This window comes from Telopea speciosissima, chromosome 8 (genome assembly GCF_018873765.1).
Source record: "Telopea speciosissima isolate NSW1024214 ecotype Mountain lineage chromosome 8, Tspe_v1, whole genome shotgun sequence".
NCBI lineage: Eukaryota > Viridiplantae > Streptophyta > Magnoliopsida > Proteales > Proteaceae > Telopea > Telopea speciosissima.
In genome coordinates, this window is record NC_057923.1 from 57,346,034 (window position 1) to 57,361,966 (window position 15,933).

General features: G+C 38.9%; 1 protein-coding gene across 1 annotated transcript in view; it reads right to left on the bottom strand.

The window, feature by feature from the left end:
- LOC122638299 (GABA transporter 1-like) overlaps positions 1-2,859 on the bottom strand; it is a 57,442-nt gene extending 54,583 nt beyond the window's left edge. The window contains exons 1-2 of the mRNA XM_043831195.1: positions 2,775-2,859; positions 2,433-2,663 (exon numbers count right to left, since the gene is read on the bottom strand). Of these exons, the coding sequence (XP_043687130.1) occupies positions 2,433-2,663; positions 2,775-2,850 (307 nt within the window). The 5' untranslated portion in view covers positions 2,851-2,859. The remainder of the gene's footprint in view (positions 1-2,432; positions 2,664-2,774) is intronic.
- Positions 2,860-15,933: the final 13,074 nt, after the last annotated feature.

Sequence of the window (15,933 nt, forward strand, 5' to 3'; positions counted from 1 at the left end):
CATCATCCTTGACTAATGTGGTAGTTTTTAACCCAAACGGATTACACAATGTGGTATAACCAATGAGTACATTTAACCAAGAATTTGAGTAGCTAGTAAAGAATTCAATAGCTCTGATGTCTTGGACAGCCCAATGAGAAAGTCTTCCTCTACAACTAAAATATTTTCTTGTAGCAGGTTAGATAGGACCCAAATTTTGCAGCTAGGGAGACCTCAAGGTCCTCCTTTCACTTTATGTATTAAGTTTTAGTTAGCCCAAATAGAATTGAACATACAGTACAACGAAGGGTGCATCTTATTGTCACCAAGGTGATGAAGTGAGAATTTGTAAACTTCTTTTGACTGTCCATTATCTTATTCCTAGAAGTTATTTATGTTACGGGTAAAAAAGGTTTCTCAAAATAACTTGACAAAGGCATATCATAATGTCATTTTCAAGGAGTATCATTATCAACGTGAAATGACAGGATTTACCCTCATTGAAAAAAGAAGTTTGTTATATTAAAAGGACAAAAATTAAGTATGTCACCGGGTTTCTTACAACAAATTTTTTCTTAAAATAGAGCAATAAAAATTTAAAATACCAAGAGAATGCAAACCATTGCATGGACTAAAAAGAGTATACGCACGTGTCAACATATTGAGGGTACACAATTGAATTAGCTCTATTAATTTAGTGATAATAAATGTTTATCATCTTTCCATATGGCACAACTAGGTGAACCATTCTTGCATGGGTCATGCGAAGAAAATTTTGCTGGAATGGCCAAAATTCCAAGAGATGAAAAATCGAATTTTTATCCTCACAAGTGTGGTACACCTCACTTGTGCATGTTTAAAAAGCCAATGCACAAGTGAAGTGCACCATCTGATGCATTTTAAAGGTGCACTAGACAGTACACTGCACTTGAAAGGATGAGAATCCAAAAAAAATTAATAGATGATAGACAAGATAAGGTATAGATTAGATTGGAGTTGGAAAAGAAGCGGGGTATAATTTAAGCAAAAGGTTTTCTAAACCAACAGATCTAGAGGGTATTTCTAAACCGCCACCAAATTTTTCCTCATGAAAGGATGATACAATAATTTCAATCATATAGATATCTAGAAAGTGGCCTAAATTATGAAACTATTTAAAATTTTATATTCAAATACAATCATATACACTCTAATGTATTGACATATCCCCTTGTCATTTCAGAAATTTATTTCTATTTAAAAAAGTATTTTTAAAATATTTAATTTGTCAATTACCCAACTCAATTTTGATGGAAACATGAAATGAGAGCATGAACCATGGGGTCTTTTTATTCACAAAATTTCATTTACAGATTCAATATTCTGCCACGAGGCAGCTATTAGTTCCATAATTTTGGATCATACATCAATATTATAGGTCATTTTAAATTTGTAAATGAAATTTTGTGAAATTATTTCCATTGCATTGCATTGCATGTGTGTAATAAATTATTTCCATTTTTAAATTTGGGAAGGTTTTATTAAGCTTTATACATCACAGATTGTGTGAACCTTGCTTATCACATAACACAACAATATTTACTTATCAAACGTAATATTATGCTTTGCAAGTTTGCAACTTCAGACTCCAGTTAAAAAGGGGGAGAAAATAATTAAAAATAATTTCCATATAATTGACTTAGTATTTTTTTTTGTTGGGGGGGGGGGGGTGATGGAACTAATTGTAGTAATTTGTAGTGCCGAATTGGTAGTATTTCTTAATTTTTCTTATCCTTTTATTTATTTATTTTTTTCTTTTATAGATTCATGATGCAAGGATTCCATGTAACTTGTACATACAAGTAGGGAGCGATCAAGTTTTCCTTAAGCCATGGTGAATAGGATGGAAACAGATCTTCTACGGCGTGCTGCCCTGTCCGGCCTGTGCTGCGTAGACACAGGACCACGTGCAATGATCGTCTTATCCCTGTCCGAGCGGCTTATCCGAGTGGGGGTAAGACGGTCATTGCAGGCAACTCTGTGTCTACGCAACACAGGCCAGACGGGCAGCTGCACCATAGAAGATCTGAATGCGAATGGGATCCAATCACCAATAGGCTTCAGTTGCATGGAAAGGATGAAATTTTGCTGCTACCCGGGTTGCAGGAATGTTCTTGCTACTCGGTTTACAGCCAAAGAAATGGAATCAAAAAGGGTATTTTGGATAATTCTATAACCTAGGAGGGTATTTGTGAACCCTAGTTAAGGGGAAGTGAATTTCAATTTCTTTGGCTGCAAGCCCAGGTAGCAGGAACATTGGTGCTAACTTGGGTAGCAGCGAAAATTTTTCCGCACATGGAAGGGTATTAAAAGTTATTTTGAGAAACATACTAAAACCCTATAGGAGTTTGTGAACCTCCACGCGCAGTGGGTGAAGAGAGAGAGAGAAGAAGGATTTTAGAGGTAGGACGTACCTAAGATGTGGTCGGCCATGTCTCTGAAGCGAAGGAGACGATTGCCTTTGTGGGCATGGTGTTCGAGAACCAGGGAGAGGAGGTTGTAGGAGTAAAAAGTGACGATGGCTGCGATCATCAGAAACACAACTCCACCGATCCAACCCAGCGATGCCACTGCGAAGGGTAGACTCAGTACTGGTGGAGCCACTATGGCTGTTGTCAAATGGTACCCACAGTGTAACCATGAACCTGTTCCATACATGCTCCACCCACCACCACAACAACAAATAAATAAATAAATATATATAAGATACTATAATTAAGAATTGAGAAGGGAATTGAAGTTGCAGAGGCTAGCACCTTTGGATTTGAGAACGAAGAGAGCTCCGGCATCCAATTTTTTCTTAGTTATTGGCTCATGAGTTTGGGCCGCCATGGGAAGACGATCACGTCGCTCTTGATCTCCTGCAACTTCATGATGATGGTGATGATGTGCAACTGATGAATTAGGTTGCAAACTACCCATCTCTCTCTCTCTCTCTCTCTCTCAATGGCTGAAATATATATATAGACGTAGAGAGATAAGTAAGAAAATACATACCATCATGCATATAGAGTTCCATGCTGACAGATACGAGACGTCAACTTACTCTACTCTGTACCACACTTAAGTAATACATCAACCATCTCTTATTTGGATTATAAATTCAATAATATTTTTTAAATTTTTTAATCCATTTGGAAGGAATCATGATCTCTTACATAATGGATAGTTTTTTATTTTAAAATTTGAAAGCAAATATATGGGATATATAAATAGATTTTTTTTTAATGGTTTTGGTGATTTTAAAAGTAACAGCTTAACTTCAATACAAATCATTTGTCGTGTAGTACAATGATGTATAAATATAGGGAAAAGGAACTCTAACCTGTGTTGTACCTCAGCACGTACCTGAGCCCTAGACACAGCTCAACACGAAAAGACCGTTGCACTCTCCTAGAAAGATGGAAAGGATCAGTGGTGTGTCGGTCTTTTCACATTGGGATGTGTCAAGGCGCGGGTACACATCGAACCACAGCATCGGTTAGCATTCTTTCAATTCTCCCATAAATATAATACACATCCTTTTAGTAGTATCTAAGTAAATCTACAGTAATTAGTATTTGTGTATTGTTGAAATAAGAGAAAATACGCTTAACTTTCTAAACAACATTGGATCTTTGATTTTTGGTTATACGACAATGTATTAATATTTATAAAAAAGATGAATTATTTTTTTCACAAGGGTTAATTATTTTTTCAAATATCACTGGGCATCTATTTTGTCATATTGGCAGATACTGTGTCCATTCTGACCGTTCGATAGAAATGACATCTTCTAGATTAACCATTTATCAATTGTTGGCAATTAATTCAATCAAATACCCATTTATATTGGCATGCATCCTTATATATCCATGCATGTGTACCAACACTAAGTGGGGAACAGACAATTTAGATTAAAAAAAATTAATAATCCTGATTTATCTTCTAATTTTCAACAACATCACATCCTCTGTTACTTGTCAACTAAAAATGAAAAATGAGATTGGAAATTTTTCAGAATTTTGTTGTAAAACTATTATTCCCATATTCAACTCAAGGGTTATGTTCCCTTATTTGCATGTAATGTAATTAAGTAAATGAAACAAAAGTTAAATATCTCTTTTGGTTTTTTGAATCTATTTGATATGGATTATATACCACATACATATAATACATGGTGGCTTTAAATCTACATTTTTTTTTTTTTTAATTTAAATAAAAAATGTAGCCAACAAAACATCATTTTTAAATACACTGTGCATCAAGTATTATACACATATTTTACAAACTATAAGCTATATGTATTGTAAAGCGTCAACGGTATTGACCTTGGGCCTGGTCTGGGCCCGGATTTTGTTCAGCATAAATTCCCATGCCTAAATATCGCGCAGTTAATGTCAGGTGTGCTGGGCCCAGCCCAAACCTCACAATATTTAATCCTACGTCTGAAAAAAAAAAAGTTTAAAATTTAATTGAAAGGTGTGAAATAAGTACTTTTTTGGGGAATCATGATTCATGAGACAGGAGATACCCAACCAATTTTTTTTCTCTCTCTCTCTCTCTCTCAAACAAAAAAATCTTATTCACTGAGATACTGACTTTTTTTCTTATTTTTTCGGTATAAAGTCACTGAGACACTGACAGTACCGTTGTTGCAAGTATAAGACATTCTGATGGAGGAATGGGATTTAAGAAAAGGAAAGGGACAGAGAAGGATAAGTCACCTAGGTTCTGTTTGGAAGGATCTTGGTGGGTATGGTTGCATTATTAGAGACCCTAGAGGTTATCATTTCTTCGCTTTAACTGGAGCCATCACCTTTACTAGCATTTTGTGGACTGAAATTCTTACCATTAACCAAGGCTTTTGTTATGCCGTGCATATGGGTATCTCAAAGATAGATGTCCGATCTGAATTATTTCTTGGCCATCAAAGCTATAACAAGCGAGCATCAGGCCCATCGGGCCACTTGGCACCTTCTTCAAGAGATCAGCAAGCTTTCTCAGCATTTTAGCGGCATTATTTTTTAGTTACTGTTTTTTTAAAACAATAAAATCACTTTATTGATTCACTTGCTGACATTATGAACAGCATCAATGAGCACTCTTTTTGGATAGATTACCTCCGCCGTCCTCTATGTCTCCTTATTTGTAAATATGTTAGGGAACATAAATACATTAGGATGTAATTTTTGTCTATATATATGATCTTTTTCTTTTTTTTTTAAAAAAAAATCTTAAGCCTCAAGTTCAGAATTATTTAAAATTCATTGCTCCTCATACACAACAATCTCACAATTTATTTGACAAGATTTATACAGCCTAATGAAGACTAATTTCAGATTTTTATGCTGGTGAATTTCTAAATGACACTTAATCCACCACAAATGTATTTAGAACTTGACACCTTCTTTTAATTGTCTCTTGTTTTATTCTAAAAAATAAAACTGTTTATGTCAACGATATAAAAAGATTTTAAAAAAATATGTGAAAATAATTTATTATTATGTCATTATCAAAAGTTATCATTGTTATGCACATACTCTTTACGAGTATACATGTCAAATGAGTATTTTCTTTCATTGAAAATAAGTTGTGTTATAATAAAAGAGTAAAAAGGTAGTTGAAACCTTGATAGATGCCAATAAGAAAACCCCTTTATGTTGAATGAGTGATACACATAATTATTTGATTTAATTTTGAAATCAGTTTTATTTCAAGGATTGATCACAGATAGAGACGCAAGTTTGGCCTTGACAGCCCGAGCCCACCTTGACCCACCCTGAGCCCGAACAGGGGCTGGACTAAGATATCCTGGCCTTGAGGGTGGGTCAGGGTTGGGAATTTATGGCCCTAAGTCAAGGCCGGGCTGGGCTAGGGTTGAGGCACCATACCCAACCCGGCCTGCGCGAGCCCAGCCAAGCCCAACCCTGGCTTCTTCTTCTCTCTTCTTTCTCTTTTCTTCTTCCTCTTCTTTCTTCTTCATCCCAACCTGGCTCAACCCCTACATCTCCCTTCCCCCTCCCCATGGTCAGGGCCAATTAGGGTTAGCCCGGCCCAACCCTGAGGGTGGGTCAGGGTTTTATTTTTCTAGCCCTAAGTCAGGGCCCCGTCAGGGCCTGAGCCCAACTAAAGGGACTTAGGGTTGGGTTAGGGTTTTAAAAACCCCGACCCTGTTGCAGCCCTAATTACAAATATAAGTCCCACAACTAAGACTATGTTTCTCCAAACTAGAAGATATGACACCACCTCCCAAAAAAAAAATCAATACTAAAGTAGCCGAAAAATCTATATGCAAAGTGGATGGACGCCATCACCTAAATGACTAATGATATGAGCTGCACATCATGGTCCACCATGGTTATGTAGTTATTATAATTAGAGGGAAGAGAATTTCCTATCAACAATACAAATCATTGCACGGAAAATGGTTTTATCCAATAAGTGGCCCATATGGTCAAAGAAGCGAGAGAATGTCAGTGTGAAACCCACATGATCAAGATATAAAAGGGCATGGAAAAGTATCCCCATATTGTTGACATGAGGATCTTTTTCCATTATCGTTATTAGGGAAAAAGAATGTTGCCGATAGCATCCCTCTATGCCCAGACACAGGGTGCCATGAAATGACCACCCGTCCACCCCGCCCCTGGTTGGATGCCCATGCTTGCAAAGTGCCCATGTAGCCGAACAGCGATCCCCCTACCTAATTATTGTTTCAAGCTATCAAAGCAGTTGAGGGCCTCATATTTTGTGTAGATCCAGACCCGAATGATGCCTTATTGCTACGGAATAGAACCTTTTCTTAGGAACCTAGATCAGTTCCATGACTTAATGTCAAGGAATAATTTCACATTGACTAAGTTTAGGATCGTAGATGATTTCATATATCATTTAGACCTTTACACCTACTACCATAATTTTTTTGAGCTATCAAAATTTGAATGCAAATTGATTCAAAAAAGAAACAAACCAACAAAAAGGAAATTATATATAATTAATCCATATGCAAGCAAGTTTCATTTGAAGTAGAATTTGTTAAAATACCTATACAGCATGATTCTGATACTATTTCTATGCATGATACATGCTTGATGCACATATATCAAATTATATATAAAAAGAATAAACAAATCAAAGTTCACAAATAAGAGATACTAATTAGTGAATTACCAAATTAACCTAAATTGGCAATCTAGCTAGCCATATCAATAGTTAATGGTGTGTTTCATTTTCAATCCAATCAACTTTGACATATGGTAGAGTAAGACTCTAAAAAATGGATCGTGATCTTCTACGGTGCCCTGCCCGTAGCGGTCTGCGTGGCCTAGACAGAGCACTGCGCGTAATGTCCGCCTTTTTCCTGCCTAAGCGCCTTGCCCGAGCAAGGGTAAGGTGGACATTGTGCATGGCACTCTGTTTGGGCCGCACAGGCCGCTACGGGCAAGGCACGCACCATAGAAGATCTATATAAAAAATAACTTTATAAATCCACTTACAAGTAATAAGTGGGTAGTGTGCTTGGACAATTAAATTTGACATGTGACTTATCAGAGAGATTCTCAAATTTTCAAAATCTAATCATGAATTCGCAAACTGTAAATGGGTCATAGTTTAAAAAATATCCTCTTGGAATGTCGGCTTAGTTCCATTAATCAATACTTTATTCAAAGATTCTTGTAAGTACAATAGTGTTCCTATCCAGCCTTTTATTATTATTATTATTATTATTATTATTTTTTTTTTGGCCTTTAATTGTTCTCTCTCTATCTCTTATAGAAAAAAATCTATCTATATAACTATGGAAGAGGTATTGACATGATATTTACGTATATTGGCATTTTACATGCTTAGCCAATGGTGAGGAATAAAAAGATAAAAAATTTTGAAGTATCATTACGCCATACAAAGGATCCACGTCTTTAATAGAGAGAGAGAGAGAGAGAGACCAGTTTTTACGATAAGGCGTGTACTATGAGTAGCATACCCTTCCTTTTCCCATAACTATATATCAAAGGAACCAGGCCCTCCCCTTCCTCCTTTTTTATTCTTTGGCTTTCCAATTTTCCAGAAGGGAGCAAGATTATTTTTTGAGGCGCTGTTCTCTGTGCCGCAACGCAGGCTGCGCCCAGGCACATGGGGGTGGGTGCCATGACCACCCCGCCCCCTGAGTGGCAGGCCCATGTGCTTGGGCGCAGCCTGCGCTGTGGCACAGAAAACATTCTCCCTTATTTTTTATAGCTTTCATTAGGCAATCCCTTATATCAATTTTTTTTTTTCTTTTGGCTTTTCAATATGCAAAAGGGGAGTACGATTATTTTTTACAACTTTCATTGGGCAACTTGTTAATAATCTTTTTAGAATATTGAGAAAGAATATTTCCCTGTTTCAGGAAACAGAATACTCTCCTTAATCTCCTCTTTCCTTTAACATTCTCAAAAGAAATTATTCATTACTCCTCACATATTCTTGCCACTAGGGGTATTAATTTGGCCCGGCGAACCAGAGCCCACACTAACCCACCCTATGCCCGGACAAGGCTTCAGTGCGGTTTTTCAGCCCACAAGGCGGGATTGGGTTTAATTTTGTCCTGGCCATGGCAGGCTAGGCCGAGCATGGGTTGAGGCCTCGGGTTGAGCTAAGCCCTATATCAATTACAATGCATATAATTACAATTATAATTTATATATCATTATATCTCTTACCAAAATTACAACCAGTTAACCAATTATAATTTATATATCATTATGTCAACGTGTCATTCTCCCATGTTTTCATTGGAGCTTGTCGAGTGTGGGAGAGAGTTCATGTGTCATTTCTTTGCTTGATGTGTCAATTTGTGGTATTTATTTAATTATCAATACCAGATTATATCCATACATATCCCACATCTAACTTTTCTCTACCTCAAATTTAATATTTTCTAGAATTCAGGGGTCATGAGTTTGTAATTTTATATATATCTACGACATGCAATTCAAAGTCAATCAAGGCCAACCCAATCCGGACCGGCCCAATCAAGATCAATCAAGGCTGAGCCAGGCTAGTGTAAACCCTGGCAGGGCTGGCCTAGGTCGAGGGTTTGTTAGGCTTGACAGGGCCAAGCTGGGCTTGGGTCGACTTTAAGACCAGCCCAGCCCGGCCTGTTGACACCCCTACTTGCCACTAACCCACACCCATCTCTCTCTCTCTCTCTCTCCATCGCACAAAGTATACCCTAGTACTTTATGAAGAGGCTGCATGACATAATACTACTACTATCATATAATTGCCCATATGTAAAATTTCAGAACCTAATATGCTTTCTTTGCCATGTAGTTACCTCTATTGATGGTAAATTTGAAATGTTATTAGAGGACTTTGGTTCTATATTTTAAAATTTGGGCACAATCTAAGCTGTCACGTGGCAAATATTTTGATGTTAAAGGAAGCCCGTCCTCAATGGACTATCTCAAAAACCTTCTTAGCTCTATCAACAATTTGGAAGATATTGAAAAGATTTATGGAGTGCAAGATTGGCCTACAAAAATTTTAGGGCTTGGGTTGGGCTTTTCAACTCATGGGCTGGATTTTGGTGTTAGGAAATCCAAGCCCAAGATGGGGCCAAGTTGGGTCAAAGTTGGATCCTCAACTTAAACCAAGCCCAAACCGACCCAAACATATATACATTTTGGAAGCTTTTTCTAAATGGCCCTAAAAATCTGCCACATGACAAATCAGATGGGCACAAATCTTGTTGATAAGTAGACCCCTAGTTCCTTGCTTGTATGGGCTTGGGCTCCTCTCCAACGCACCCCCGAGCTGGAGATCCTCCAGGCATCCAGTGCAGTAGACATGGCCTTGGTGCCACTCAGATGGCGCAGATTGATCAAGTGGTCGATCAAGTGCATGTATTACTACAGAAAATAGTCGTCAAGGTGCCAAAGCAACCCAAGGAGATGGAGGGGTGCCTAGGCGACCAGGCACCCTAGTGTTTACCCCTGTCCCATTTATCTAGTATATACACATCATAAACATCATTTGTAAATTAACAATCAATTCTACCAACAAAAAAAAATTGTCAATCAAAAAAACCATGAGTTACATATAAATTAAGGGAGAAAAAACACTACCTGGGCCTAGACACAGGGGCGAGCGAAATGACCACCGCGCTCTTATGAAAAGGCAGAATTTTATGAGGGCGTGATGATCATTCCACACGTCCTGTGTCTAGGCACAGGATCAGCGCAACACACACACCCAAGTAGCATTCTCTTTCCCTTAAATTAATATACATTGTAAGACTTATCACAACAAATCAGCAGTAAAAACCAGCAATTAAATATATATTGAACAAAAAAGATAGTTCAGTATTGAGTTAAATTTGTCGCATAGAATCAAAATTGATTCTAGTAGAGAACGTTATAACCAGATACAAAAGTACAACAAGGTTTAAGATTCAATGATTCCATGTATCACAAGCATTATGATCTTGTACACTGCCAAATAAAAATGTTAGCAAAGAATCTATATTAAATAACAAAAATAACTAAAAAATAAAAACACAAAACCCGCCCAAATACCTAGGCAGACAAGGGCATCCAATTAGTGGTATCAATGGGCTGAGCTTGCCCTAAACCCTAGCCCAATTCTAGGAGCCTTAACCTAAACCCAAGCCTAGCCCTGCCCTGACAGGGCCAAGCATACCCTCAACCCAGCCAGACCCTAGCAGGGTTTTCCCAAGCCCGGCCCGGCCCTGATTGACCTTGAATACATACCCTCTACCAAGCCCGACCCTGGCAGGGTTTTCCCAAGCCCAACCCGGCCATGATTGACCTTGAATACATACCCTCAACCCAGCCCGACCCTGGCAGGGTTTTCCCAAGTCCGGCCCAGCCCTGATTGACCCTGAATATCTTGGCTCATTGAGTTCTGGTACTAACAAAGCCCAATCACAACCCACTTAACCAAGCCCAGGCTATAAAAAAGGTGAAATTTTTGGTAAAGAGGGTGTTTCAAGACTCAAACCAAAGACCCCTTGGTCACAATAAAGCAACCTTGATCGATGAACCAAAGCACATTCCCTATATGCTTTATAAATATGTATTTTATAATACAGGGTCGGGCTGGCCCTTCCAGGGTCAAGGCCTCAACCCAGGCCCGGCCCGACCTTACCCAAATATCAAATCCAGCCTGACCCTTGCTTATCCCCAGGACAGGCCCAGCCCTGTCCAGGCTCTGGCTGGCCGGGTTTTATTGACAACCCTACATCCAAGTCGACGCCTAGGTGACCAAGGTGGTTTGCCTTATCTACATCTAGTAAGGCGAGGCATCACCTTCATACCCTAAATACGCCTCGACGCCTAGGTAGTGCCTTGACAACTATGCTGCGGAATGTCCTATTTATAGTAGAAACATGTACCAGTGTAGCACTGTCCCGAACGTGTAGTAGCATTTTATTCCATGTCCCTTCTTATGTGTACTTGCTATTAAGTGGGCTTCTGAACATGTTCTCCTGATTGTAAACTGTGAGACTTTGGGCTTCTGATTGCAGTTTTTGGTGTCTGTGTTATTAAGTCTGACCATCTTATTGCTGGCCCGAATATGCTGAAGTTGTTGTGATTTACTTATCAGTTTATGCCCCCAAAAAGATATGTTTAATCTGTTAAAAGAACAATATTTCAGGGCAGGGTTAGTGGTATTGGATTTTAATATCAACATTCTTATATATTTAAGCTATGGCATTTGAGAAAAACTCTGTTGGGAGTGATAGTCCAACATTGGTTTATTCAAGTCCTTGCTGCCTCAAACTATGAATAAATAAGTAGTAGACTCTTATAATAAACTTGTGACATCAGTACCAAGTTTCCTGCCCTCCTCATAATATAGGGGTATTTGGAAGGATGGACATCGAATGATGGAGAGTCTGAGAAGCGGGAGGGATCGTGAGGTTTCCTGCCCTGTGGGGCGTGATGGAGAGGAGGATGAGGAAGGTAGTGATCGGGAGGTGGAGGATCGAGGACCAGTGGAGGAGATGTTTCTTCGTCATGGTCTAGTGGAGGAAGATGCTTCCGGTGGTGATAAGTTGCAGCCTGCTAAACAGTCTTATGCCAAATCTGTTGGGGGTCACTCTTGGCCGGATATTGATGCCCTCCCTGAACCAATTCAGGCCGGCAGTATCACACGTGTTGTGATTCCTCAACACTATTATGAAGCTACTCGTCAGTGTTTTCGCTTTGCCCTTATTGGACGTGTCAATTTTCGGTTGGCATCGATTGATGATCTTAGGAAAGTGGCTAGAGAGCAGTGGAACTTGAAAGATCAGGTGATCATGCATCCGTTGGGGAAGGGATTCATTGTGTTCCAATTTTCTTTAGAGGCAAATATGGCAGAAGTTTGGAGAAGGAGCCCGGTTCGTTTTAAGGGGCAGTCAATCAGGTTCCAACGTTGGAAGCCTGATTTCAATATCCACAAGAAGATGACTCAGACTAAGCTTGTTTGGGTATGGTTTTCGGACTTGCCTCCGGAATATTGGCACAAAAATGTTTTGCTTTCCATGGCCAAGGCAGTGGGGAGACCCGTGGCTTTGGATCGACGAACTCGTCAGGGTTTGCTCTGTCACTTTGCGCGTGTTCTTGTACAGATTGATGCAGTGGATTCAGCCTCTCGTGTGGAAGAAATTCAGGTTGAGAGGCGTGAACCTGGATAATCGAAGGAGTTTGGGTTTAGGCAGCAGGTTTTGTACGAAGATGGAATGTCTAGATGTGGTTATTGCAATAATATTGGTCACCAGATCCATCTTTGCCGTAAAAAAAAGGTGGATGAGCAATGGCAAGCCGTGAAGGACAGCGCGGCTAAGACTCCGGGAGCGACTTATGTTGAAGATGACCAAGTTCAATCTGCAAGGGTGCGCTCTAACAGACCCAACTCAGGGAGGGAATCGGTGAGGAGATCTCCTTCTCTTGGATGTCAAGTTTGTCAAGATCTTTCTCTCCTGCTAGCTGGACATAATGGAGCTGGACTTCCTTTGATCGTGGAGTTAAATGTGGAAAGGGACGTTAGTGTGGGGAGTGATTTTGCTAGAAGGAATTTGGATTTATCTCAACTTCCTACTCACCCTCAACAGTTAACATCTATTGAGGGGAGGAGAGTTGATGTTGGAGTCGTGAATGGTAGGAATTTGAATCAATCTCAAATTCCTAAACAGCCTCATTCGATGGAGGCTATTATGGTAAGGGATAATGCTCAGATTTCTGGCAAATTGGATCCTAACGTAGGTGGGTCTGATGGTGTGGATTCGGGCCTAAATATGGATATGGGTTTTGCAAGTGCATCTGGGTCAGATGTGGGTGGGTTGGATGGAGAGTGCTCCATTGATGGCGGTGGAGACATTCACGTTTCTGGGGTCTTGAATGCCCAAATCGGGTTAGGGTCTAAGTTAGATCATGGATCTGAATCCGATTCAGAACATCAGATTGAAGGTTGTGTTGAGGAACATGGTAATGTTGAGACGGGACATCAGGGTAAATTTTTGGTGCCGAATCAAAGGGAGGGAGGGAGTTCGAATGTGCTGAATTCCCACTTTCATGATGGGGCTATCGTTTTAAATACGCCTAATGGGGTGAATTCAGTTCAAAGATCGGATTCTCGTGGGTCGGGTTATGACCAATCTAACCAAGAGGAGGTGCAAGGCGGGTCGACTCAGGTTAGCCTTGTTTTATTATTTCTCTTGGGTGAGCAAGTGGCTTGTTGCCCTCGACAATATGTTTTAGGACTACGTCCCCCTTTTTTAAGCTCTAGCTTTCTTTGGCTGTAGTTTGTCTTAGGCTTGTTTGCCTCGTTTTTAATCTTCAATAAAAAAAATTTATTTCTGCACAAAAAAAAACAAAAAAAAAAAAAAAAAAAAAAAGTCCTTGGTGCCTTCATATGCTTAAAGGAACTTTCTCAACCTAATTTCCTAAGGTTTTGAGTTGGACCCTCTAAGATGCTATTAGAGCCCATGGTTTCTTGATTCTTTTCCTCACGTTATTATTTTTCCACTTGTATGGTGGCGTCTCATTTTGCGTATGTATGAGGGGAGTGTTAGGAGTTATAGAGTTATAGTCTTGCATTGATTTGTTCAAATCCTTAGACATTCGTATACTTGAGGAACTCTCTCAACCTAATGCTTTAATTTAGGGTATGTTTGGTTGATAAGAAATGGATAGTAAAGAGAAAAAAACAATAATGAGACAAAAGTAATGATTACTAATATTAGTTTGGGCTGATGTTCTCTGTGCCACAACGTAGCCTGCGTCCAGACACATGGCCTTGCCATTTAGGGGGGCAGGGTGGTCATTTTGCCCACCCCAATGTGTCTAGGCGCAACATGTGCCCCCGACACAAAGAACATTTGACCTATTAGTTTATATGTTTTTCTCTTCCCTCTTTTTCAAAAATTTTCTGTTCTTTTTTTTTTTTTTTTAGCCAACCAAACATAACCTTAAAGATTTGGGTTGAACCCTCCATAAAAACTCTGCATTTAAACAGGCGACTAAATTTGATTTAGAAAGAGTGACACTAATCCTCAACTTAAGTGAAGTCAAGTCACTAATCACTTGTAAGAACAAGCCTAACAGAAACAAGAAATGACTTCATTTTGTCAATTTCCAAAATGACATTCATGCCTAGAAAGGACTCCATTGTAGATGATAACATACCAAGTGATGTGGAAGACAAAAACAAGATGATTCCATTCAAGTGGGGCCTTAGTGTTTACTTTAAGAATTATAAGAATCATCTCTGGACCCAATAGTACTCACTAGAGCTATGATAATGAAACTAATTATGGATTTATTCCATGCCTTTCTATCTTTTTTTCATGAGTCCATTGATACTTAACTGTAAGAGACCCACCACTGGAGCTCATTGTTCCTTGGAAGACCCAAAATCATGGAGAGCTTTAGACTGGGCTGGACCTGTGCTTGACTAGCCCAACCCTGAATTTAGCCCAATTTTTCTGTCCTGGCCTAAGTACAAAACTTTTTCGGCCAGGTTCAGGCTGGTTTACCACTAGCCCATACCATTCCATGAGAGGTGCATAATAGCTTTCATAAACTAGACTGAACCAGCATGAGGTTCGCGACATTTTAATGGGCCTATCTATTTTTGGCCCATTAAAATGGGCCTAATCCTGAAGTTTTTTACTTCAGGGCATACTACTTGGACTCATATATATCATGATTTGATCCCTTAAAGTTGGACTATTTCTCACTTCTCTTCTGTTAAATGGTGCAATTTTGAGTAACTTTTCAATTTTATATTGTCAGACTATAAGGGGTATATGATGTTAATGGCTCATGATGGTTTATCTTAATTGATCTTTCAAGCATATATATGTGTGTGGTACATTATCTCACAAGTCTAGGTAGTAATTATATTAATGGGAAATTTTGGACTTAGCAGAAATAATGATATAACCATTTTTGTGGTGACATGAACTCATTTGTGTGCAAAAGAAAGCATTAAAAAATGTTGAATGGTATCCTATCACTGTCTATAATCTGCTTAATCTGTCCAAACTCTTGCAACTATGATTTTTATGTATCACATTAAATTTGACAAAGAAATCCAGATTAATGAATCACTACCATTGTTTAAACAAAATAAAAAGACACTTGAAATAAACATCTATTACGTAACATCCCGGTGTGCCAGTCATTTCGCATACGGCTGTGATGATACCTACCTTCTCTAAGAACAAAATAAAAAGGCATATGAAATAAACATCTATTCAATGATAACTACTAGCACAATTGGTTGGTACCTTGTCAGTAGCGTGCAGGTATCTAGGAGGTCATAACTTTGTTCTCTCTCCATGGTGGTAGTCTAAGGCTCTCTTTGGTATGATTTGATCAAATATTTCATGGGTTCATAAATTAAAATTAGGGTGTTTGATTAAAATGGATGAAGTGGAGA